Genomic DNA, 27,743 nt, shown 5'->3' with positions numbered 1-27,743 from the left:
CCCCTTCTTATACATACTTGAGCCTGATCCGACGCTGTGGATGAGAGCATCAGCTATCCAGAAACTCTCCCTCCTCATTGGCTGAGACAGCAGTGAAAGCCATTGGCTTCTACTGCTGTCAATCACAGCCAGTGAGCCAATGAGGAGAGAGAGAGGGGGCAGGGCCGAGCAGGCTCTGTTTGTGAATGGACATGCAGTGCCGTGGCTCGGGAGCGAGCCTGCTTGGGTGCCCCCATTGCAAGCTGCTTGCTGTGGGGGTACTCGACCCAAGTAGAGGAGAATTGGGGCTGCTCTGTACAAAATCGCTGCACAGAGCAGGTATAAATGACATGTTTTTTTTTTTTTTTTTTTTTTTTTAATTTACTTTAATATCCTTTTAAAAAATCATTTTAGGCCTGAAGATTAGTTCAACCCCCAAAACATGAGATATATCGTATCATATGTCGCTCCATCCATATGCAAGCACATTCATTAGCATGATAGAAAATTATTTTATTTATGACCATGTTCTCTTTAAGAATAACTAAGTGCTGGTATCGCTTCATTGATGACGTGTTTGTCTTATGGGGTGGTGACATTGATACCCTTTTTTTATTTCATGCATTTCTTAACTATTTGATGCCAGGCTTGGAATTTAACATCAGTTATAGTCCTATTCTAGTCCTGAAAATATATAATATTTCTAGAACCTTTTTGGGTCCCCCCAACAATGGATCATACCCTTGCCTTAACTGTACCCAATGTAATTCTATGATTAAGAGAATGTTTTTGAATCACCCACCCCAGGGTATGAATATAGAGATTGAGGGATACCATACCTGTCAGTCTTTGTTATTTACATCATCAAATGTCCCTGTGGTCTCTTATATGTAGAAGCAACCACTCAAAATGTAAAAGATTGCATAGCCAGGCACAAATACTGTATACGTGATAAACTAACTGAACTCCCCTTAGCAAAGCATTTTGTACAAATGCAACATACAGTGGCACAGCTTTGTTACATGGTGATTGAAGCTATTCCCCATTATAGAAGAGGTGGGAATCGAGAATTAAAACTTAAAAAACTTGAAGTTTACTAGATAAATCTCCTTGACACTCTACAACCCAGAGGGTTGAATTCCGACTGTTTCATATGGATAAATATTTTTGCTGATAAAGTTTTATGTACAAACATTTACAGTAAACCCCCCCTCCATTGCGGGGGTTACGTTCCGGACCCAGCCGCGAAAAGAGAAAATCCGCAAAATAGAAAAACCCTATTAAAATGCATTGTAGGCATGTTTTTTTTACTGTCACTGTACGTGCAAAAGCATTTTAAGGTCTTTAAACACACTTTTAAAACAATAGAAACTCATTTAAAGCGGGGTTCCAGCCATTTACTCACCTGTCCAACGGTCCAGCGATGCGGCCGCCGGAAGCCTCGATCCTCTCCCTCGGCGCCGGCATCACTGCTGTGGGCACCCGGCTGTTACAGTTTGCGGCTTCACAGCCGGGTACCCACTGCGCATGCGCGAGTCGCGCTGCGCGCCGTGATTGGCCGGCAATCTTCTGGGACCTCTGACGTGTCCCAGAAGATTGCAGGGAGGGAGGGGGAGAGGAGAACTTCCGCTCAGGGCGCCGCGGCGCTCCGAGCGGAAGTGGGAGCGGGTACCTGTCAAAACTAGGTACCCGCTCCCCCCCCCAAAAAATGACATGCCAAATGTGGCATGTCGGGGGGTCAGGACTCCCTAAAGCGGAAGTTCCACTTTTGGGTGGAACTCCGCTTTAAACACATAAAAGATACTGAGAGACATAGCAAGAGCTATGGAAAACACAAAAATATTTCATTTTTAATGATTTATATAGTAAAATAACATTACAAAAAAAAACGCAATATACCGGGACCGCAAAAACTGAACCTCGATGGAGTGGGGGTTTACTGTATTAGGATTTATTATAGGGTCTTGTAATTAAAATGTCAATTTTGTATCGATTTTTATAGTTTCTTTTTCAATTATCTGTATTTTGATAAACGGTTTTGAACCTGGATCTTCTCATTAGTTACATAGAGAACGAACTTAACCTGTGCAGCCATCAATTTGAGACTCAGGGACATTATGAGATAAGAGATACTTGTTTTTTTGTATTGTAAGAGTTAAATGCCTAATTAGTTCCCTGTGCAGGAAGACTATATAATGAAGTTTGATATTGTGAATAATTTGTATGTGTTCCAACCTGAAGAAGGGTGTGAACTAATTTTAGCCCAAAACCGTTGTTATGGAACCTTTTGTATATATTACTTCTTTTGGTTTAATAAATTCAGTGCAGCAATCCTGGAGTTGCTTCTTATATTTGGCCTGTGGTACAGCCTGATTGCATGAACCTGCAAGTTAGCTGAGTGCCGTTCACCTCATCTTTTCACTATATATATTGATAGATGTGTTCAGTCTGATGACCAGCATCTTTCCACTCGCTTCCTCTGGGCCCAGGTTGTCTTGGATCAGTCCCAGCCTGTATCTAAATAGTGGAAGGAAAAGCAGCACACAGTGATGAGCTGTTCTTTCTGTCACTCTGCTTGCTCCACCTATCGGCACATGAAATGTTTGGCTGCTTATGCTGTTTCTTCCTCTCACACACAAGCTCTGCTTTACAGGGTTTGCAAGATGCAGATACCAGGTTAAATTCAGGTACTTACTCTGTGTGTACTTAGAAAAATACATTTAAAATGGATTAATCATTACAGAGCTGCATTCATTTGTGTTTATCTGCCTAAAGTTTGGATTTAACAGTGAAAGTTGATTAGATACTATAGGGTTACTGCTAATTGCTATTCACCATTATCAACTCAACTAGCTTTAGCATACTCAGACTTGTAAGTTCAAGCAACATTGTACTGTTTTGTAGCTGAGAGTACCAGTAGTTGTTCATTTTCAACTATGACAGAAGAAAGTATAATTTGCTGCCGGATGTATGACAGAAAGCAAACAGTAAAACAGTGGATCATTTTTTTTTGTAATTAAGGAACAATGTTGGGAACAGTGCCAGTTATGATGGCAATGCAAACCTTTTTCTTTCTAGGTTTATTGTATTAACATTTTAGTCTGATGTTAATGCAGACCTATCTTTAAATTTTAATACCTGCTTATTTTAAGATGTAGCCATCTTGATAGCATAAAATATGCTCCAAGCAGTTCCATTTCTGTAATAAGGGTTCTTTTTAATCCATCTGGTACCCAATCATATAGTCAATCCTGAAGCATTGGCCATGTGGTTTGTACATGAGGATCTTGGGGGAATTAAGGTTTAGGCCGTTCTAGAAAGTCAGGAGCTCCTCTAAAACAGTCTCTAAATGTTGTCTTTCTCAATCTTTCTCACAGTGGCTAATACCTCCAACACTGGTCATATGAGTAGAGACATGCGGATTTAGCACTTATATGGAATAACGGTAGAGTCATGTAGTTTAATTACAGGTTCTCTTTGAAAAACATTGCAGCACAATTTCATTGATGTGACTTTGTACATTTCCTTGTCTATAAACTTTTATTGAAAATGTTTTTCAATAAAAAAAATACAATGTGTATATAAACATTTATAAATTGTGAATGAACCGTTTTCAAAATTTGGTATATTATCAATGACATTTTCTATTTTAGCTGCGTATTCATTCAATATAACTGTATTACAAATTAGTAACAAAAGTAAAAAAAAATAAAGAAAATATAAATAATACAAAAATAGAATATTGGGCATTATTTTATATTAAAGCAGCTTGTGAGGCTTTGTATAGAAACCAAGGATCCAATTTAAGGTCATATAGATGTTTAGTGTTGCTAATGGTATGTTGTAGATATTCCATATGCTTTATTTCTTCTATTCTGTTTAGAACTTGTGAGAATGGTACAAAGTTCTCTTTCCAGTGTAAGGCTATTGTCCAGTGTGCCGCGACACATATTGTATGGATTAGCTGTAGAAATTGTGGGGATATATCCTGTGTATTTTGAAATAATATGCACTGGAAATGTGGTATTAGCTTTTTACTTGCCATTTGGTCTATGATTTTAAATAACCCAGACCAAAGCTGCTTGATTTTGTCACAATTCCAGAATATGTGTAAAAGCGTTCCAGGAAGTGAACATCCTCTAAAACATTCTGGGGGGTGTCCGCAAAAATTGTGTTCAATTGAACTGGTGTGTAGTACCATCTAGTAAATAATGACTTTGTACATTTCCTAAACTAGCTAATACAATAAATTGTGGTTAAATGTGCAATCTGTTGATTGGATGGTTTCCTAAGTCTATTTTTTTCACAGTCATGAACATTTGCATTGCCTGAAACATAAATATGGACTTAGGAAAGTAATCTGATGATACTTGTAACCACCTGGAAGCAGATATCAAAACAAATAGAGGAATAAACAGTCTTTAATCCAGTTGTGTGTTTATTAAAAATAAAATATAGACATAATGATTTAAAAAAAAAAAATCTTTCAGAGCACTAACCACAACGGAGACCAGTACAAATCCATTGTAGTTTATGGAGGATCATTGCATAGCTACAGCAAGCACTGAAGAAGGAAGCATGGTATGGGGTTTCTAGATTAGCTTGGGGTAAGGGGCTATGGAGGTGATTTTAATGTAGCCTTCTCCTAAAAGTGAAGTAGTCATTTAAAGGTATATTTAACCACTTGCCCACCGGCCACTGTGCTGCTACTGCGGCACAGTGGCTCGTTCCCGTCCAGCGACGTAGACCTACGTCGCTGGACTCCTCCCCCTGTAGGCGGCGCCCGCGCGCTGCCGGAGGCGCGCTCCCGCTGTTTTCATTCACAGCGGGAGTCGGGCCGGGGGAGGAGCAGCGGCGATCGCCGCTGCTCTTACCCGATCGTCGGGGATCGAGTCTGGAGATCCGCCCGCTGTGTGTAAACACAGCGGGCGGATCTCCATAGTGACAGATCGGACTGTTCAGCATAGCTGGACATCCGATCTGTCCTTCTGTCACACAGTCACCTCCCCCCCAACACGTCAGTAAGCACCAGGCATACATTAACCCCTCCCTCTCCAATAAAATTAACCCCTTCACTGCCAGTGTCATTTTTACAGTAACAGTGCATATATATAGCACAGATTACTGCAGTAATGTCACTGGTACCCTAAAAGTGTCAAAAATGTCAGTCAAGGGTCCGATCTGTCCTCCACAATGTCGCAGTCCCGCAAAAAAAAAAAAAAAAAAAAAAATCGCAGATCACCGCCATTACGCGTTAAAAAAAAAAACACCAAAAATGACAGAAATCTTTCCCTTAGTTTGTAAACGCAATAACTTTTGCGCAAACCAATCAAAATACGCTTATTGCGATTTTTTTTTTTACCAAACATAGGTAGCAGAAAACAAATTGGCCAAAAATTAAAAAAAAAATTGATTTTTACATATTTTTTGGGGGGAATTTCATATAAAAAAGTTAAAAATATTGTTATTTTTTCAAAATAAGCGCTCTTTTTTTGTTTATAGCGCAAAAAGTAAAAATCGCACAGGTGATCAAATACCACCAAAAGAAAGCTCTGTTTGTGGGAAAAAAAGGACGTAAATTTCGTTTGGGTACGGCGTCGCACGACCGCGCAATTGTCAGTTAAAGTCGCACAGCGCCAAATCGCAAAAAGTGGCCTGGACGGAAGACAGCAAAATCCTCCGGTGGTAAAGTGGTTAAACCTTGAGAAGCATAAAAGGAGCAAAGCCTTCCTGCCGAGTAGATGGGTTTCCCACCCAGAAACTGCTGTACTTTACTGTCCACTTACTGTTTTTTGTCTGTAAAGTGGTGATCCTGGAAAGCGCCTGCCGGGGTTGCTGGAATATTCCTCCTCCCTGCCTCTCATGCACAGACAGCTTGAGGTTTTTACTGGTTCCCTAGAATCTGTTCCTTTTTTTTTTAACAAGTCTTTATTTTTTATTTTTTTTCTTACTCTACTATGGGTGGTATATTTACTGCAGGCAAAGAATGGCATACGTGACCTAAAATACTGTTCACTGGAACCCGACTGGATTCACTTCCATCCAGATGCATCTGAAAGAATAATCCATGTTGGACCAGATCAGATCAGGTGAGAAAAGGTGTTTGGATTCTTCCGGGGTATGAACTATATTTTTCTATCTGGGGTTTGTACAATCTCTGTACATTTCTGATAGCTGATCGAAAGCAGCAATTATGTGAAAAGCGTTTTAAGTAGCCACAACTTAATGGCTATGATTTGTTTATACAAATTCATGCTGTCTCTTGAATGCCAATCACACCAAAGCCTGGTTTAGATGCCCCCATGATGGAATTACCATTTGGGACCACAATTGTTCAAGCTATGTACATCTTTCATAAAATTACCATTTGTAGTCCCTCTTCAGCCACTGCCCTGAAAAGACATGGTAAATTTCAAGCAGGATAACATAGTAACTGTATAGAAGTATGAAAAGTTTCTCTTTATATTTATAATGGCTAATGATTAACTATAATTCAAACTTAAAGAAATGTTAGTTTAGAGCCACGGTTTGGCTCACTCTCTTTCTCAAGGCGGGCAAGAAATAGCACTAGAAAAGCAGCAGAGGAAAAATCTCCCAGTGGGGGGGGGGGTACCTGTTCAGTTCAATGTGTCTATGGGAAATGAAAAAAAAAAAAACAGAAAAGTGTCTGTGGTGGGGTCGCAGACCGTAAATATAGCGAAAATAGATCCCACCACTTTTCCCACTCCAAAAAATGATGTCCAAAGTTCTCTATAAAATCAGGGTAGACCAGAACACCAAATCAACAAAAATTACAAAAATCCAAAAAAAAAAAAAAAAAAAAAAAAAAAAAAAAAGTGTAATTTGGGGGTATTTGTACTGTCCTGGCATTTTAAGGGCCGTCAGTATATAAAGATTTATCAATTTTCAAATATATAAATATATAATATACAGTAGGGATCGAAAGTTTGGGCACCCCAGGTAAAAAAATTTTATTAAAGAGGTTGTAAACCTCAGAATTTTTTTTTTTTTTAAAGTACACCTTTAAGTACAAAGAAAGACAAACACATAATGAGCTAGTATGCATCGCATACTAGCTCATTATGATATACTTACCTTAGAACGAAGCCCCGAAGCGCCGACCGCTCACATCTCCCATGGGTGACATGTTCTGTCACCCTTCTTCTGGGTTTGCGGCATCCGGCCATCTGATTGACTGGACCTGCGATTACTTCACTCCCGCGCATGTGCGCGGGAGCCGACGGCACGGGGCTCTGAAGGAACGGCACCAGCAGCCGTTCCTTCAGGGCGCATGCACCAGTGAGGTCACTGGCTGCATTTAAGGTAAATATCTCCTAAATGGTACACGTTTAGGAGATATTTACAGTACCTATAGGTAAGCCTATGATAAGGCTTACCTATAGGTACAACTTGCAGAGGAGGGTTTACTGCCTCTTTAATGTGCATAAAGAAGCCAAGGAAAGATGGAAAAATCTCCAAAAGGCATCAAATTACAGATTAGACATTCTTATAATATGTCAACAAAAGTTAGATTTTATTTCCATCATTGACACTTTCAAAAATTACAGAAAACAAAAAAATGGTGTCTGCAAAAGTTTGGGCACCCTGCAGAATTTATAGCATGCACTGCCCCCTTTGCAAGGCAGTGTCATAGATTGTTCTCAATCAAGTTTGGGAAGACCAGGTGATGTCAATCTCAAAGGTTTTAAATGCCCAGACTCATCTGACCTTGCCCCAACAAGCGGCACCATGGGATCTTCTAAGCAGTTGTCTAGAAAACTGAAACTGAAAATAGTTGCCGCTCACAAAGCTGGAGAAGGCTATAAGAAGATAGCAAAGCGTTTTCAGATGTCAATATCCTCTGTTCAGAATGTAATTAAGAAATGGCAGTCATCAGGAACAGTGGAAGTTAAAGCAAGATCTGGAAGACCAAGAAAAATATCAGACAGAACAGCTCGCAGGATTGTGAGAAAAACAATTCAAAACCCACATTTGACGGCACGATCCCTCCAGAAAGATCTGGCAGACACTGGAGTTGTGGTACACCATTCCACTATAAAGAGATACATGTACAAATATGGTCTTCATGGAAGAGTCATCAGAAGAAAACGTCTAATACATCCTCACCACAAAAATCAGCGTTTGAACTTTGGAAATGAACATATAGACAAGCCTGATGCATTTTGGAAACAAGTTCTGTGGACCGATGAGGTTAAAATTTAACTTTTTGGCCGGAATGAGCAAAGGTACGTTTGGAGAAGAAGGGGCACAGAATTTAATGAAAAGAACCTCTGTCCAACTGTTAAGCATGGGGGTGGATCAATCATGCTTTGGGGTTGTATTGCAGCCAGTGGCACAGGGAACATCTCACGAGTAGAAGGAAAAATGGATTCAATAAAATTTCAGCAAATTCTGGATGGTAACTTGATGCCATCTGTGAAAAAGCTGAAGTTAAAGAGAGGATGGCTTCTACAAATGGATAATGATCCTAAACATACCTCGAAATCCACAGGGGATTACATCAAGAGGCGTAAACTGAAGGTTTTGCCATGGCCTTCACAATCTCCTGATCTCAACATAATTGAAAATCTATGGATAGACCTTAAAAGAGCAGTGCGTGACAGACAGCCCAGAAATCTCAAAGAACTGGAAGACTTTTGTAAGGAAGAATGGGCAAAGATACCTCAAACAAGAATTGAAAGACTCTTGGCTGGTTACAAAAAGCGTTTACAAGCTGTGATACTTGCCAAAGGGGGCAGTACAAGATATTAACTCTGCAGGGTGCCCAAACTTTTGCAGATGCCATTTTTTTGTTTTCTGTTATTTTGAAAGTGTAAATGATGGAAATAAGATCTAACTTTTGTTGACAAATTATAAGAATGTCTAATCTGTAATTTGATGCCTTTTGGAGATTTTTCCATCGTTCCTTGGCTTCTTTATGCACAATAATACAAATTTTTACCTGGGGCGCGCAAACTTTCGATCCCCACTGTGTGTGTGTGTGTGTGTGTGTGTGTGTATATATATGTGTATATATATATATATATGATCATGTATGGTTTATGTATATACTGTAACCTACACACTATATTACCAAAAGTATTGGGACGTCTGCCTTTACACGCACATGAACTTTAATGGAGTACCCAGTCTTCGTCCGTAGGGTTCAATATTGAGTTGGCCCACCCTTTGCAGCTATAACAGCTTCAACTCTGGGAAGGCTGTCCACAAGGTTTAGGAGTGTGTCTATGGGAATGTTTGACCATTCTTCCAGAAGCGCATTAGTGAGGTCAGGAACTGATGTGGACAAGAAGGCCTGGCTTGCAAGCTCAGCTCTAATTGATCCCAAAGGTGTTCTTTTGGGTTGAGGTCAGGACTCTGTGCAGGCCAGTCAAGTTCCTCCACCCTAAACTCACTCATCCATGTCTTTATGGACTTTGCTTTGTGCACTGGTCCAAATCATTTGGAGAGGGGATTATGGTGTGGGGTTGTTTTTCAGGAGGTTGTGCTTGGCCCCTTATTTCCAGTGAAGGGAACTCTTAAGGCATCAGCATACCAAGACATTTTGGTCAACTTCATGCTTCCAACTTTGTGGGAACAGTTTGGAGATGGCCCCTTCCTGTTCCAACATGACTGCTCGCCAGTGCACAAAGCAAGGTCCCAAAAAAAAAATGGATGAGCGAGTTTGGGTTGATCAGTCCTCTGTAACAATCCATTCCCTTTTTTTCTTTTTCAGAATTGGCTGTTGCCAAATAGAGCACTGCCCTTGTGTTACATAATTTTATGTGTTTGCTTCTTGGTATTTTGCTGCAGTGTTTTACGGCTTAAGGAGCTGGAAAATGATTCATACCAATATGGTGTCATAGAGGAATTCAGCATTCTAGCCAATCGAGACCGTACGGTAAGCACAATGTTGTTTATAGTACCTGTAGCAGTCTGAGCTAGGTTTTCACTTACTAATGTTGAACAGAACAATAATGTGCTGCTAGTCAGAGCAACCAGCCAGTCTTCAATTTTCAACATGTTAGGCAGTCTGTCCAATAAAATATAGTTGCTGATTGGTTTTTCTGGTCTGACAGAGCTGCTTCTGTTGTTTGACACCCCTAATGTAATATGCCTTGTCTGGGAGATGGACATGTAAGACGTGGAGGATTTGGCTCAGTCAGGGAAGATAAAGTTTCTCTTTTGTTCATTGACGGACACAGCTCCTGATATTCTTAACCATTGGGTTATACTGCCCCCTACAGGAGTAGGACACTAGGCAAATAAAAAGTCTGGCTCCACCCATGGGCAGTCTCAGGGGGTATACTACCTCTCTCTGCTATAGGCACTCCGTTTTTTTTCTGCCTAGTCAGGAGTAAGGACCTAGTTCCTTACTGGGAATGGCAATATTTTTACTTTTTAGATAGAAAATTTTTCTCCTGGATCCTTCCTGTGAGATCTACAGTCAACTGCTGGACTGGGCAACGGCATTATGTAGATCCAGTGGTCACCCCAGTCTGGCCAGCTCCATGCTAGGTCGGCTGCGAGTTAAATGCCTCACGAGGTCGCATACAACTGGGTCTCAGCCCGATTCACAGCGTTCCTCCTGGCCGACAGCCCCCCATTTCGATTGAGAGGGGTCCTGTCTGGAGCGGTGCCCGTCTGGTTCCTGGTATGTTGAGTAGCTTTCCCCTCTCTCCCCCTGGAGGGTTTTGGGGTGGATGTGGGCCCCTCCTTGGGACAGTCGGAACCCCTGGATTCCCCTCCTTCCCGTCAGGCATCCCCCCTTTTCAGTGTCCCTCATCCTACCCCCCTCCACATATGCTGGGGCTATTTGGGTGGTCTGGTCCACCTGGGGTAGGGGCAGGGCACTAGCTGGCGATGGAGGCCGGGGGGGTGCACAGCCAGTGACCCAATGATAGACTGTGCTGGGGGGAGGTTGTACCTGGTGGGGGCTTCTGAAAGGGGCCCCCCATCCTGCCTAGATCTGTCCTTGAGGCCTGGGTCCCTGTAAGCCTCATGGTGCTGCCATTTTGTTGTAGCCTGTGTTTCTATACACGGTGGCCATATTTGTGTAGTCCGGCGGCCATTTTGCTGTGGTTTGCCATTGAATATAGCGGCGGCCATGACAGTGGAGCCCTGTGGGTGGTGATTTCGGCGGTGGGAGCCCCTCCTCCTCCCCTGGTGCTGACTACTGGATCCTTTCACTTCTTAATCGCCGCACGTATACTGCAGATTATCCTGGTGGCTGCAGGTGCCTGTTTCCGCTAGGTGGTGAGTCTGGTGTGGTCCTCTCCCTCTCTGCTGAGAATCACTTGGTGCTCGTGCCTGGTGACCAGGGGGTGCTGCCAACACGGTGGGGGTTGTCCCTTTGCAGTGTTTTACACTTTTTTTAGGGGTCCCCCTGGTGACTCAAGGAGTCTTTGGAGCACATCTCCCCACCTGATTCCCCTCTCTGAGGCTACTGGGCCCTTCGGGTCCCAACCATCCATCAATGCACTGACGGCGATCCTGAAGGCCTTTGTGTCCCATGTGGAGGTGGCTTTTGAGCGACAGGCTTTCAAAAAGTGCCCCACGCCTTCCCCTGCCTCATCTGTCTCATCAGATCTTGAATCTGATTCAACCACCGCGGAAGTGGGTCACCCTGCTGGGTCTGCAACCTCGTGCTTGGAATACTTTGATAGTGAAGATGATTCCTCCACGTCGGAAACTGAGCACAAAAAGGCGCTGGTGGAGGCACTGATTGTGTCTGTGAGTGAGACCCTGCAGATGGTGCATGCAGCTGTGGCGGAGGCGCAGGTACTATTAGGCACTCACAAGCCATCCAGAGCGGCAAAGCTGTTTCCTTTCCATGCCTATTTTGATAGAATTGTCGCTAAAGAGTGGGGAAGTGTAAAGCGTCCCCGTGGGGTCCCTAAGCACTTTATTAGGCATTACCCCTACTCTGGTGGTAGACCCTCCGGTTTCCAGATTAAACAAGGCAACCATGATTCCGGTTGAAGAGTCCCCGGCCTTTAAGGATCTGGCTGACAGGAAGGCGGACACTGTGGCCCGCAATATGTACACTCTGGCTAGTTCAGCAATGAGGCCAGTATTTACCATTGCCCTGGTGTCGCAAACTCTGCCCAAGTGGGCTAAGCTCTTATGCCGTGACCTGGAGGGAGAACCGCTCCCCCCTGCCTTTGCCGAGCTGGCGGACTAGCTGGTTCAGGGGCTGCAGTTTATCCTTGATGGCTCTTTGAATGTGGCTCCCCTAGTGGCTCGGCTCTCTGTTTAGGCAGTGGTCTTTCTGCGTGTCTTTTCATTCCTCAGGGTCAACTGACAAGGGCTCAAAGCCTTTCAGGACCTCCTCGGGAGGATCCAAACAAACCTGGTCTGGCAAGCCGAGAGCCCTGGTGCAAGACAAGTGGGTTCACAAAGTCTTTCGGTCCGGCTACAAGATCAAGTTTCGCTCTTGTCCCCCGTTAAGTTCTTTCCTTCCAACTTGCGCCTGTCTCCGGACCCCTTGCAGGGCCTGTTTGGGGCGGTACAAGACCTGTTTTTTCATGGGGTGATTGTCCCGGTTCCGACTCTGGAACGTTTTCAGGGGTTTTACTCATACCTGTTCACAGTTCCCAGGAAGTAAGTCAAAGTGCGTCCAATCCTGGACCTCAAGGCACTAAACTGCTTTGTGCGGCGCAGAAGTTTAGAATGGAGTCTATTCGAACGGTGGTGGCATCCCTGCGCCAGGGGCATTTCCTTGCATCTATCGACATCAATGATGCCTTCCTTAACATTGCAATATGTGCCAATCATAAGCGTTTTTTCACCTTTGCTGTGGGAGAAGAGCATTATCAGTTTGTGGTGTTACCTTTTGGTCTCGTTTTCTCAGGTTTTCACAAAAGTGTTAGCCCCGGTGCTAGCCTTGTTACACCAACGGGGGATCGCGGTACTGGGCTACTTGGACGATCTCCTTCCTGCGAGCGGAGTCTCCTTTGGTGGAAAACCTAGAGATCACAATGCGAACTCTGCGGGAGTTTGGCTGGATTCTGAATTATCAGAAGTATGCTCTGGTTCCGCCCACAAAGCTGGACTATCTGGGCCTGACTCTGGACTCAGATTTAGGAACTTATGCCAGAGTGCTTCATTCTCCGGTGCTTCGGCTGGGCTAATCCCCCCCCCCCCTTATTCTGGACAGTCGTCGCCACAGATGCCAGCCTGCCCGGGTGGGGAGGCCTCTTTGGCAAGCATTCTGATCAGGAGATCTGGACGCTGGAAGAGTCCAGACAACTGATCAATGTCTTGGAACTCAGAGCGATCAGACTGTGTCTGCACCATTGGACGGATCGTCTTCAGGGTTGTCCAGTGCACATTCATTTGGACAATGCCACGGCCGTGGCTTATGTCAATCACCAAGGGGGCACAAGAAGTGTCCTGGCGGCTTTGTAAGTAGTCTGTATTCTAAGGTGGGCAAAGCGGTTCGTTCCAGCCCTCTCCGCCGTACACTTTCCCAGGGTGGAAAATTGGCAGGCGGATTACCTCAGTCGGCAGGCGTTGGTCCAGTTGAGTGGTCCCTTCATCCGAAGGTGTTTCATCAACTGTGTCTCCAGTGGAGCACCACTAAAGTGGAACTGCTGTCACCTCGGCTCAACAGAAAGATGCAAAGGTTTGTGGCTTGGTCAAGGGATCCTCTGGCAGACGTCACAGACGCGCGCTGGTGGCTCCATGGGTTAGTCTCGTCTGATTTACACCTTCCCTCCTCTTAAGCTTCTGCCAAGACTTCTCCGCAGGATCTAGGCAGAAAGGATTACGATCCTCTTAGTGGCTCCGAACTGGTCTCACAGGGCTTGGTACGCTGATCTGGTGCAGCTGGTCGCCAACGTTCCTTTGGAAGCTTCCTTTCAGTGAGGATCTGCTGTCCCAAGGACCGATCTTCCATCCTGCTTTAGTCGCTTGCTTTGACGGCTTGGCTGTTGAACGCCAGGTGCTGAAGTAAAGGTGTTCATCTGAGGAAATCTACTTTTAGGAAGATCTACCATTGTACGTGGAAGACGTACATTGTGTGTTGTGAGTCTCTTGGGATTCATCCTCACTCCTTTTCGGTGGCTTGGATCTTGACCTTACTTCAATGAGGGGTTTAACAGAAATTGGCCTTGAGTACCATCAAGGGCCAGGCGTCGGCTTTGGCAGTCTTTTTCCAACGACCTTTGGCCACACACTCCTGGTGCGTACCTTTCTTCAGGGTGTCCGACATTGGTTCTTCCAGTGTGGGCTCCATTGCCACCTTGGGATCCTAATTTGGTGCTTTCGGTTCTCCAGAAGCCTCCCTTTGAGGATCTTTGGGAGATTCCCCTGCTTACACTGTCCCAGAAGGTGGCCTTTTTGGTGGCTATCCTGTGCGCAGGGTGTCCGAACTGGCGGCGTTATCCTGTCGTTAACCTTACCTGGTGATTCACAGGAATAAAGTGGTTCTGCACCCCTGTCCGTTCTTTCCAAGGTTGTCTCCGTTTTTCATTTGAATGAAGACATTGTGTTGTCTTCCCTGTGTCCCAGGCCTAAACATCCGAAAGGAAATAGGCTTGCATATCTTGAATGTGGTCCGGGCAATTAGGGTGTACCTGGCAGCTACAGAGTCTTTCCGGAAGTCAGAATCTCTTTGTGCCCATGAGTGGACCTCGTAAAGGGTTGCCTGCTTCCTCTGCGACCATTTTCAGATGGATGAGACACCTGGTGACTCAGGCTATTCCATCAAGGGTCAGGTTCCTCCTTTCCCTGTCAAGGCGCACTCTACTAGGGCGCTTAGTGCTTTCCGTTATCAGGCGTCAGTGATGCAGGTTTGCAAGGCGGCCACCTGGTCACCGGTGCACACTTTCACAAAGTTCTATAAATTGCATGTGTTGGCATCAGCGGATGCTTCTTTTGGCTGCAAAGTTTTGCAAGCTGCTGTTTAGAGGACCTGATCCTCTTTGAGGGTGTATTGCTTTTTTCAGGTGGGCTCCAGTTGGTTTGGTTGAGCTCCTGTTTACCTGGTTGGCTATAGTTTAGCCTTGGGAATTTATTTTTCCCTGTTCCCACCCCATCATGGTTTACACTGCTTTGGGATGTCCCAATGGTGAAGAATTTCAGGAGCTGTGTCCATCAATGAATGAAAGAGAAAATTGGATTTTTGACTTACAGTAAAATACATTTCTCTAATGTTCATTGACGAACACAGCACCCACCACATTGTGGAGTTGTAATTCTCCTGACACGGCTTGTAACTAAACTGAGTGGCTATAGCAGAGAGAGGGAGTATACCCCCTGGGACTCCCCATGGGTGTAGCCAGCATTTTTTGTTCTGCCTAGTGTTCTACTCCTCTAGGGAGCAGTATAACCCAAGGGTTAAGAATATCAGGAGCTGTGTCCCTCAATGAACATTAGACAAATAGATTTTATGGTAAGTCAAAAATACCATTATTTTTTGTTACTTATATGAGGCTTTTGAATCACATAGTAACTGAATTTTTTTCTTGTTTAGACTGTCAAACCTTGTACTTTAAGTTGTTTTTTGGAATACGTAGTCAATTCATTAAAATTTGATGTAATGAAAGAACAAGATATTGTTTTAGATGTTTATTATCAAAAGAGCAGAGAGCAGCTAATTTGGAATCCATAACCTGCCAACCTAAAAATTTCATGTGTCAATAAGCGGCAGCTGCAAGGGAAAGGAGGGAGTGGCAACAATAGCTGGGACATGGGAGCTTATGCGTGATGTCAAGGCTTCCTCCTCTCTCCTGCAGCCACTGCTCACAGAAGATGAGGTTACTGGAGTGGAGATAGAGATAATATATATTTACAGATGGTATGCAGGTTAGGTAGCAGGAGAGAGGAGGGAACATTTTAAGCATAGTTAGTATTAATCTGGAATTCCACTTTAGTGTCTTTGGATTAACCTAGCAGCCTGGAAACTAGCATTTTCAAAAGGAAAGTTGAGCAATGACAGCCTGCTGTATTTTCTTAGTACAGACTATCTTAAAATTTAAAAATTTTATACAAATTTTTTTTTTTTTTTTTTTTTTTTTTTTAGGTAAACAATAAGGTTACCGTGACTGCATCTGGGAGGTTGGTGAAAAGGCGATATGATAGGCTGGACGATGATCCAGAACAAGAGGTAAAAATTATTGCGATAAACTCTACGTAAATAGTGGATTTAAAAAAGTTATTAGAACATACAATGACCATTACTCCTTGTGTTTTTATGGGCTTCTTCGGGGTGCTCTGGTTTATCTGGAAGGCCAAAGACATCCTGTTAGATTCAATCACTTTTTCCTCATTCAACAAAAAAGTGATTGAGTTTAAAAAGAATTTGAGTTTTATGCTCCACTGGTCAGAACAGAGCCAAGGGTAACTTCTACAGTGTACTTGTTTCAAGCACCAAGCAACACATCAGCTATACATGAAGAGGTGACTACAAAACGGCAATTTCTTTCTCACAATAAATGAAATAACTCTAAGGGGTCTGTTTCTTAATATTTTTACCCAATATTCACATCAATTTCTCCCTAAAATTCATCCATTTTCCAGATTCAGTTACAACATTTGGTGACTCTTGGGTAAAAATATTGATAAAGAGAGATTAGTATTATTAACTAAAATAGCCAGTCCATATGGTTTTATTAACATTTCAAAAAAAGTATATTGTTTTTTTTATATATTGAAATTTATGTATTACACCTAAAAACTTACAAGGGGGTCAAGCAAAACAGTTTAACAGTTCAAAATTGGCTGATGCCCCTAGCATATAGTGTGTACAGTTAACCTCTTCCTGTGCCTTTGTTCCTGGCCACACCAGACATTCGAGGCTGTAGTATATGAAGATGAGCTGGACTTACTAACAGTGGTGGCTGTGACCCAGACAGACTCTGAAGGAAAAGCACATGTTAATCTACATTGCAATGAAACAGGCAGAGTACTGAAGAAAATCATACTCCAGGAATCCTGGGATGTGGTAAGATATGCATCTGCATCATTCTACATTATATTAATGGACTTCTGTTATGCTCTACCCTGTTCACACCAACCTATTTTCCAACTGGAGCGTCATTAGTGGTCACTGGATCGCTTTGATTCGATTAGTGAAGCGGTGGGGTTCAACACTAAAGGCAGAGCTCAAAGTTAGCTTTAGGACACAAAATAAAGATTAATAAGTGCAAAACTAAACCTAGGTTTTTCTCTGTGCTACCAGTAATGTGCACGTTAGCAAATAACAATATACCATGCTTCTTGCAAGTAGATCACAGACCTACACTCCTGCAACAACCAGATTATATACACATAAAGCGCCTCTATGGTGACTGCTGTGTAATATTTTATATTGTGAAACCTCTGGTGTTCGAAATTCTTTTTTTTTTGTTATACACGCGTGAATAAGTGCAGTGTAAAACTAGACCATGAAAAATAGTCACAAAAACAGTACATACATGTGTATCTTCACATATACATTCAGATATATGCAATAATCCTAAATATCCATGCTCAAATTGCATAAATAAATAAATAAATATCCATATATCACCACTGTGATTGAATCTGTGTCTTCAGTGTAATAATATCTATTTATATTGCACCACAGTCCTTCTGTGCCGACTGTTTTTGAATTCACCACAGGGGCCATGCTCCACCACCATCCACACAAACTGCTCACCTATATAGTTGACCCACTGATAATGTTTACGGGCTCCTTGCCCTTTAATTGGGGCTGGTGATCTTGTTTTCACCAAATGTATCAATCATATCTTACCCATAGACCGCCCTATTCTCCTCCAGCAACATCGGCTCAAGAAAAAAAACAAAAAAGAACAGTATGTTGTAAAACAATATAAATAGCACTCACAAATATAGTGCACTAAATCCAGTGCACAGAGAATATTGTCTTCTTTAATACATGTTTTGGCCCCCTTAAAGCTGTGTTCCGCCCCCCCCCCCTCCAAAAATTAAAAGTCAGCAGCTACACATACTGTAGCTGCTGACTTTTAATAATAGGACACTTACCTGTCCTGGAGTCCAGCGATGTCGGCACCGCAGCCTATGTTTCCGTTGGCTGTCGGATGCTGCCGCCACCATTGCCGGTAAAGGAACCCAGCCGTGAAGCCGCAAGCCGAAGGGAGCCAAATGTGGCAACGGAGGGGGGTTGGAGACCTAAGTGGAAGTTCCACTTTGAGTGGAACTCTGCTTTAAGAAAAATCATCATTAGTTATAAATAAAAAACAGCTTTGTCCTTTGTTAAAAAATAAATGAAAAAAAAACGCTCACTTCCAATATCAGCCTGTGCGTGATGACGTCACAGACTGTGGGGTGGGGAAAGGACCTGTAAGTCTTAGGCAGCCCATAGACTGATCATCTTTTTTGGTTCAACCAGTGGCTTAAAAAAAAAAAAAAATTATCAAATTCGCCCATTCACACATTCGATGTAGATGAGGGAATCCTTCCTTCTGTAGTTTGCATCAGAATACAACGATTAGTGTTGCTGGCTGAAGTTGATCGATAGATAGACTTGTGTACAACCAGCCTCTCCATACATGGATCGAAATTCAGCAGGTCCCAGTTCAAATGGATGAATTTCTATCCATGTATGCCATCTGTACTGGAATACAGCAGTGAAAAGTGTAGCTCCTGAATGCATGCCTTTTTGTGTGCATTCACATAATGTGCGTCGTACTTGAAGTGCAATTTATTGTTAATTGCACCTCAAACACACCAAGAAAGGAGAGGGTTTTTGCATGTGTAACAAACACATGGTTAGAAAACACAGAAAGCTTAAACCTCAAAAAGGTTCATGAGCGTCTTTGTCATGCGTAGGACAGCCCACTGAAACAAATAGGCTGCCCTACGTGTAAAGCATAACAATATGCAAAAATCAAGGCTATGTGCGATTGTCCAATGACGTGCTTCAGTAATGTGAATGAGGGCTTACAAGATAGTAGGTGGAGGGATGGAAGTAATTTATTGTTCACTTTATAGTCTGCTTAGATCAGTTCTAACTTGTGCTATTTTTGTTTTCCTTTCTGTATAGATCCTGGATTAGATTTACTAGTGACAGGTTATCAAGTCTTATTTGAAGTTTAATTTGGGCATTTTTTTCTCTTTCAGACTCACAGCCACGCCTTAGTGTTTGATCGTGACACTCTAATACACATAGAGGAAAGGCCCAACCACAACTTTTCATGCTATGTTTACAAAATGCACTGCAACTTGAAGGATTAATGTCGGATATGAAAGACTTTTTAAACGCTAAAACTGAATGTGTGATCACGTTTGGTTTAGTATTTCAGTTCATGAAAAACAATAAAATGTATATTTTTGGACGGCCAAGTTTTATCATTGAAATCCTTACTTTCTGTTCTTTAAGTCTTCAGGGTGATAACTTATGCCCCGTTTCCACTGAGCTTTCTGGTACGGTATGCTATGTATGCCGTTTCCATTGTGAATGGTACCCTAATTCCGAACCGTACCACTTTTTTGGGACGCTTTCGTTGGGGTACCAAGCACATTAGTACAGTACCAACAGGGTGGAGCTACACTCTGCAGAACTTTGATCGGTTGACAGAGAATCGTCTATCACAGCTTTCCTGCTACACCCCGCCTATAATGAAAGGGTACTATTGGCAGTGGAAACGCAAGGTGTACCGTTCCGAACCGTACCGTACCACTCAGTGGAAACGAGGCATTAGAGTACGAACTGCAAATACCAAATATGCTTTCTGCACTATTTTATTGAAAAGTATACTTCAATCAGACATGGTATTCTTCCTAAAATAATACAGTACAGCTTACTTGCCTACATCCTTTGCCCCTTGGATTAAACACTGTAGTTGTCAGTATCCTCATCTCAATATCTCTGGTTCTGACTTTGGGGAAGGCATAGAGGCCATTGGTATCTATTCTTTAAGCATTGTCCTTTCTTGGAAGCCCACTGCAGACTCATGATGGTATGATTCATAAGTGTTGGTTTTGGACCTCATACTGATTTCCAGATAGCTAGAAAAATGATTTCAGTAGAATTTGGTTGGCAAAATGTCACCAACATTGAAATCAGTAATTTCGAAAAAAAATACGTTTTGCCAAAACCACTAAATTTATCCCTAATTGGATCCTTTATTTATTTATATGTTTTTGTACTCTTGTTTAGACCTACTCAGCTATGCCACAGTGAGGAAGATGATTAACAGCAAAAAAAAAAAAAAAGGTATAAATATCTGCCCATGACACTGGAGATGTGGATTCTGCAGAATAGCAAACTTTTCCCAAGTTTTAGCCATACTGAAATAATTATTTTGGTTTGTCCATTTTATATTTAAGAATTGTATGGAGGAGCTTGTATTTTAATTGGCATTAGAAACAAAAAACATTTTGGTTATTGAATACCTCCCAACTTTCTGACACGGGATGAAAAAGTTTAGGCAAAATGCTCTTTTTTGACAGACGATGGGGTCTTATATTGGAGTGTACACCCCTGACAAAACACAAGAACATCAATACTTCATGCATATTAAAAAAGAATAGCGCACACATGCAAAAGAAATGACTATCAAATATGGAGACAATCCATAAATAAAAATGGGGATTTAGTCCCACCATATGGCCATATCGTGCTCAAGCCCACCACTACGTCAAAGTACCCCATTATCAGCGGGTCCTACACTAGCCATAAAAAAAGGGGTGAATCCAGCCTCTCTAACCCTTGGAGACAACACTCCTTGCTGGGATAGATGTGCTAATGCACTACAAGAGACTACTCCTATATCTACTTGATAGTGGACACTGATAGAGTACAGGTGTGTGTGGGGGGTGGGGTGCTCAACCTCAGAAGTCTGGTCAGCCCGAATACATAATAAACAAGCAAAAAATTGGGGGAGCAAGCCCTGAACATGTATATCTAAAGCCGGTGCAGCTATGGACCAAGCAACATGTATATTAAAAAAGAATAGCGGGTCCTAGCCACCCATGATCATTCCCAGGAGAGGCAAAACTGCGATCTGCCTATGTAAACAAGGCAGATTGCTGTTTTGATGGGAGAAGATGGAGATCTTTATAAATTACGGACAATCTTGAGGCACCCTTTACATATTTAAACAGGCACCCCATTCTAAAATGGAAAAATGATTCTAATAGTTTTACATAATGCAGCAACATCCACACAAGTAGGACACCCAACATTAGAGGTGATTTATTCTTCCAAAGCAAAAACACTTATGCAAACTGATACTAGTATTCCAAAGTTTTTCTTCTCCCTCAGTTTTCCTCCATCAATAAGCTAATGTAAAGCTGATTGAGAGGGGCAGGGGAGGGTCAAACAAGGATGCTATGCAGGCAACTGACATCCTCCATATCAACTGGTGATGCCACTGGTTGTTAGGATGCCGGCAGCTAGAAGGTTGTAATGGTGTACAATGAAAACCTGTGGCTTTGTGTAACTAAAAGGCAGGTTTCATCTGCGTGCTGGATTGTAAACAATGTTTGGGCAATTTTTTAGGCATTTTGCTAAGGCACCCCTGAAGAAACCTCAAGGCACCTTGGTTGGAAAAGGCTGAGCTAGGCACCCAGTTAACCCTTCGATCTTCCCTGATTTTAACTCTTTCCCTGCCAGAGTCATTAGTACAGTATTTATTTATTTTTTAATTCGGATCACTGTAATAATGTCACTGGTTTCCAAAAGAGTGTCAGATTTGTCCACCGCAATGTTGCAGTCCCTCTACAAGTAGCTGATCGCTGACATTACTAGTAAAAAATAAATAAATAAAAATATCTAATAATTTGTAGAAGCGATAACTTTTGTGCAAACCAATCAATATACGCTTATTGGGATATTGTTTACCAAAAATATGTAGCAGAATTCACATTGGCCTAAACTGATGAAGAAATTTAGTTGGGGACTAGAGCAGAGTAACATGTTACACATAGTAAACCTATCATTTAAAGAGTTCAAGAAGACCTAAAACCAAATACCCCCCCTCCTTATTACCTGACTTTTGTTTTTAATTGTGAAAATATGATATAGTGCATGTGAATATTTACCACATGCAGCCATCAGCTGGCACACTTAAGGGTACTGTACAGCTCTTTACCATCAGAGGTACTGATCTGTTGTGCATGGTCAGCAGTTCGAATTGCACAGGTGAATAAATCAGTAGAGGGACACATCACCAGCATAAAATAACCTGTATGGGTGTTTTAATTGGGCAAAGATTGTGAGTGGTATGGATCTTTTTGATACACAAGCTCTATGTAAAAAACTCTAAATGCACAGACCTTGTGAATTGCTAACATTGTGATCCCGTAATTGGTTTACCTTCTTCGTCAAGTCCACTGGTTTGCTTAAAAGGAATGCTATGGGATTTCAGTGACCGATTGCCTGTGCTAGACATGGAAGTGTTAAATAATTCCGTAAAAATGCAGGGATTATTCCTTGAATGTACATAAAGGATGTAAGGGCAGCATGCCAAAGAGAAGGCATATATGTCTTCGGTAGTTGACAGCATTTATACATACCAACGGACACCCATGCCTGAAATATGAAGAAAAGGCCCCATGAAGGGATTTCAGCTAGAACATACCTGAATGCTTACAATTAAACTAGGTTATACAATTCCACAAATGTAAATTGTAACACCTATAAGTAAAATCCAAAGCAAGCAACATGTATGAAAAGAAAAAAAAAAAAAAATTTCCATACCAGTTTTATATCAAATGTAACTCATCAAAGAATCCTCTCTTTGCTACACTAGGAAGATAGATTCACAAAATACATGTTTATTCCTGTATGTTAACACACTTCGAATAATATTCAGTGAGATTCATTGACATTGTAGAGATCTTTACATTGTTTAAAATGATCTGTACATCCATTGCCCTCGTTGTCTCAGAACCAACTGCATTTCTTATACATATTTAAATATACTTATTGGTATAAAGATTCGGCTGTCTTCCAGGACAATATTTACATTCTTCTTACCTCTTCAAATATTGACTTGGAATGTGAAGACAATGCTAAGCCTTGCAGCGTTGTCATTCACTTCTTTAGTTGGTCATGCGCTGCCTAACAGGTCTATCAGATAGTTGGCATTTCAGAGGTAAGAAACTTTGCAAAAGATTCTCAAACAACTATTGTAAAACTGTAAACAGTGATGATACCAAACATGCTGAAAAAAATTCAGATACATTAACTGTATATAAAGGCTAAAGCTAGGAAAGGGTTTAGGACCTGTTTTCTTTCCGGTCTGTGTCCCTGCTCGGGAGTCTCACCTTTCCTATTTGTCTTGACTGCTTCTTTTTGTATCTCTGGGACAGGAAGTAAAGAGCAATCTCCAGATTGGGACACAAATAGCAAAAAAACCCTCCCTGAGCAGCATTGTTGATTGGAGCATTGTGCTGGGAGTGTTGGGCTGCTGCGGACCTGGATCACAGTGCTCTCTGTGAGACCAGCAGACCAGATCTTCTGTGAGCTGCCAAAATAGAGCGGATTTTACAGTATAAAGTATGCACATAGAAAAAAAATCATATTTGTTTGTTATGCAGCCTGGCTACATAAGATGTAAAAACATGAGGCCTCATTTGAGTTAGAAAGTATGTCTAATCCCAAGGAAAACATTTACAGTGCCTTGCAAAAGTATTTGGCCCCCTTGAACTTTGCGACCTTTTGCCCCATTTCAGGCTTCAAACATAAAGATATAAAACTGTAATTTTTTGTGAAGAATCAACAAGTGGGACACAATCATGAAGTGGAACGAAATTTATTGGATATTTCAAACTTTGTTAAATAAAAAAACTGAAAAATTGGGAGTGCAAAATTATTCAGCCCCTTTACTTTCAGTGCAGCAAACTCTCTCCAGAAGTTCAGTGAGGATCTCTGAATGATCCAATGTTGACCTAAATGACTAATGATGATAAATAGAATCAACCTGTGTGTAATCAAGTCTCCGTATAAATGCACCTGCACTGTGATAGTCTCAGAGGTCCGTTTAAAGTGCAGAGAGCATCATGACTTGTGCTTTGGTACAGATTCATTCAGTTGGTGTTTTCCCCTGCAGCACTTTCTTCAATTTGCTCCCCTACCACTCGAAAATTCCCTGTATTTCCAAAACTGGGAAGCATGTGACTCAGCCCCCTTCTTCCTACATGAGTGCTGATTCTTGCTGATTGGATGCTCTACCCTGGGCACGCTTATGATTTTGAGCATACATAGGGCTTTCTCTTTGCATGTTGGAGGAGCAGAAGAAAGGCAATTATGTGCAGTTGGGGGGGGGGGGGGGGGTCCAGTGAAGCAGTTACTTTGCCCTGTATACATAAAGCACATATTCACTTAAGGCCCCTTTCACACTTTTGCGACTTGGAACTGCAAAGTTGCATGACAAGTCGTACCCCATGATTTCCAATGAGTACCATTCATACTTGTGTGACTTCAAAATAGTCCCTGTACCACTTTGGTCCGACATTGATGCAACTTGAGGTCCATAAACCTCAACATTACACAGGCATTGCTTCAAGTTGCGTCACTTTCAAGTCGTACAAGTGTGAAAGGGGCCTTAGGTTGACTTCCTTCTGCTTCACTAAGGCAGGCCATACACATCGCAAAATTAGTTTCCTGCAACCACAACCCCTCTTCATGAATAGGACATTTTTTTGCTATACAGCACTGCGTTACTTTAACTGACAATTGCGCGGTCATGCAGCTCTGTACATGAAATTTATGTAATTTGTTTCTCACAAATAAAAATGATTTCTTTTTGCTATAAAACATTCCCAATAAAAAAAAATGTAAAAAAGGTGGAGAGAGCAGGAGCTGCATAAGCTGATGCTTCCTCTGTAGCGCCGGCTGCTGCCCCATTAAACACAATGCACTTTTGCAATAAGCATATTAGCAACTATCAGGCTGCTTTCACACTGATCCGCAGGTTGCAGCGCAGTGCACCTGCAGCTTTCTGTGGGTTAGCTGCACTGAGCCATAGACTTCTAATATACTGCAGGCTGTGCGATTTCTGAAAGCGCACCAAAACTCCTGAATGCAGGGGTTTTGGTGCACTTTCAGAAAATGTACCACACTCATATAATAGAAGTCTTGGGCATGCATGCATTCCCTTTGTATATGTGCAGCTACAGGTCAGGGAGCGCCTTGGCCTCTTAGAATTAGCCCAATTACAGTAACCGCTTCCTGGCGGGATCACTTAGGTGGGTTCAGATTAGAATAAAAACATGCCTGAGCTCATCTCTGCTCCGTAGACCTTCTGCTCTCTAATGGGCCATACACACTATAAGATTTTCTTTAGACTTACCAAAACCATAGAATATGAGGTCAAACCTAAACACTTTCAATTTGTATGCAATCTGGCAGGCCCTTGCACTACATAGAACAGGTAAATCTGAAGGAAAAAGTCTTCAGAAAATCTTATAGTGTGTATGGCCCTTAACTCCCTCATCACCTCTTCACATGCTTACCTCCAGGACTTCTCCAGAGCCTTTCCCATTCTCTGGAACTCCCTACCCCAATCTGTTTGGCTATCTCCTACTGTGTCCATACTTTAGGCCAGTGGTCTCAAAACTGGGGACTGCGGGCTGGATGCAGCCCTTTTCTTACCTTTGGGGCATAATTCCTCCGTCTGACACCAATGATTGGGCATAACTTCTTCCTCTGACACCAATGATGGGGCAATATTCCTCCCACTGACAGTAATGATGGGTATGCATGCATCGTTCTGTCACCATTTGAGGAGGCCACAAGGATGGTGAGCCGGGACGATGCATGCATCAGTGACACTATCCCTCTAGTCTACCTACTGGAGCACATGCTGCATGGAATCATGGACAGGGCACTTGAAGCAGAACAGCGGGAGGAAGAGGAGGACTTCCTTTCCTCACAAGGCCCCCTTTATGCAGATATCATTCCTGCAGGGCCACAAAACGCACAGGAGGAAGAGGAGGAGGAGGACTTCGGCAGCATGGATGTAGAGAATAGCATTCATGCAGTCTTCAATGGATGGTTTTGATTACCCAGAAACCCCAGGAGTTGTACGTGGTTGGAGAGAGGTTACTCCTGCTGACATGGTAATCCTTAGTGACCCAGAGGACTCAGAAGCTCATGTCCTCCAACTTACATTGCATGGGCTCCCTGATACTGCAAAGCCTGCGAAAGGACCTGAGGATTCGTGCTATCAAGGAGAGGGATAATTACTGGTTGGCAACCCTTCTTGATCCACGTTACAAGGGTAAAGTTGCAGAGCTCATCCTGCCTTTGCAGAGGGAGCAGAGGATGAAACATCTTGAGGAGGCCTTGAAAAAAAAATTGTGTACCACCTTTCCAAACACTGGGAGTTCAACATTCTCTGGATGTGTTTCTGAGGCATTGTTCAGCCAAAGGAGGAGCGGTGGAGAAGGCGGCCGGCTGACCGATGCCTTTAAACAGTTCTTTTGTCCTCAGCAGCACCCAGGGCTGTTAGGTTTAAGCAACCATCAGCAGCGTCTCCATCATATGGTGCTTGATTATCTAGATGCAAGAGGACACTTGGAGACATTTCCAGCTGAGCATTCACTGGGTTACTGGGTCTTAAGGATGGACCACTGGCTAGAACTTGCTCAATATGCAATGGAGATACTGGCCTGTCCTGCTTCCAGCATGCTTTCCAAACGGACATTCAGTGCTGCTGGAGGTTTTGTGACGGACAAAAGAGTGTGTCTGTCCACAGACTATGTTGACCAGCTGACTTTTATCAAAATGAACCAGTCCTGGATCAACAACAGCTATCAAGCCCCTGATGCTGATGTAACTGATTGAATTTGCTAGGGGTCTGTCATCCCTTGAAAACTGCATATGCTGCCTAACCTATTCCTCTACCTTGATTCTGCTAGCTTCCAACAATGTTTTTGGTTTAGGTCACTACCAACCCCCAAGGCCTAATTTATCTGCACTTGTATGACAGGTGCATACAATTTAAATGTCGTATGTAATTTATAACAGCAGGCCCTGTCCCTGTGCCCTGCTAACTGTGAGGGGTTACGGTGTTCAGGCACCACCAACACCAAAGGAACAATATTTTTTCACCTGTATGACAAGTACATGCAATTTCAAATTTGTATGGAATTCTTACCAGCAGGTCCCGTTCCTGCACCCAGCAAAAGTAACTGCGAGGGCTTGGTTATGGTGTTCAGGCACCACCAACAGCAAAGGCCCAATTTTTTGATAGTACATGCAATTTCAAATTTGTATGGTATTCTTAACAGCAGGTGTCGTTTCTGCACCCAGCAAGAGTAACTGCGAGGGCTTGGTTACAGTGTTCAGGCACCACCAACAGCAAAGGCCCAGTTTTTGGCACCTGTATAGTACATTCAATTTCAAATTTGTATGGAATTCTTACCAGCAGGTCTCATTCCTGCGCCCAGCAAGAGTAACTGCGAGGGGTTGAGGTGTTCAGGCACCACCAACAACCAAGGCCCAATTTTTCTGCACCTGTATGACAAGTACATGCGATTTCAAATTTGTATGGAATTCTTACCAGCAGGTCCCATTCCTGCGCCCAGCAAGAGTAACTGCGAGGGGTTGCGGTGTTAAGGCACCACCAACAACCAAGGCCCAATTTTTTTGCCCCTGTACGACAAGTACATGCCATTTGAAATTTATATGTATATGACATTTTTTGCTTTAGAAATGTCAGTATTTGTCACGGGGCTTACCTTTGTTGGAGTCTGTAACGCAGAGATGTACGCTCACCCTTTCAGATATCCACAGTCCAAGGTGACCAGGTAAGAAAGCCACCTGGGCTGTGAATCTGTGCACG

General features: G+C 42.7%; 1 protein-coding gene across 1 annotated transcript in view; it reads left to right on the top strand.

Annotated features, from left to right (window-relative positions):
• Positions 1 to 19,253, top strand: part of DCAF17 (DDB1 and CUL4 associated factor 17) — a 44,039-nt gene extending 24,786 nt beyond the window's left edge. Inside the window, exons 10-14 of the mRNA XM_082261006.1 lie at positions 5,959 to 6,068; positions 9,793 to 9,880; positions 16,007 to 16,090; positions 16,772 to 16,927; positions 19,069 to 19,253. Of these exons, the coding sequence (XP_082117132.1) occupies positions 5,959 to 6,068; positions 9,793 to 9,880; positions 16,007 to 16,090; positions 16,772 to 16,927; positions 19,069 to 19,182 (552 nt within the window). The 3' untranslated portion in view covers positions 19,183 to 19,253. The remainder of the gene's footprint in view (positions 1 to 5,958; positions 6,069 to 9,792; positions 9,881 to 16,006; positions 16,091 to 16,771; positions 16,928 to 19,068) is intronic.
• The last annotated feature ends 8,490 nt before the right edge of the window (positions 19,254 to 27,743 follow it).

This window comes from Pelophylax lessonae, assembly GCF_965119305.1.
Source record: "Pelophylax lessonae genome assembly, chromosome: 6".
NCBI lineage: Eukaryota > Metazoa > Chordata > Amphibia > Anura > Ranidae > Pelophylax > Pelophylax lessonae.
Note: the sequence above shows the minus strand (reverse complement) of the source record. Positions and strands in the feature narration are given on the sequence as shown.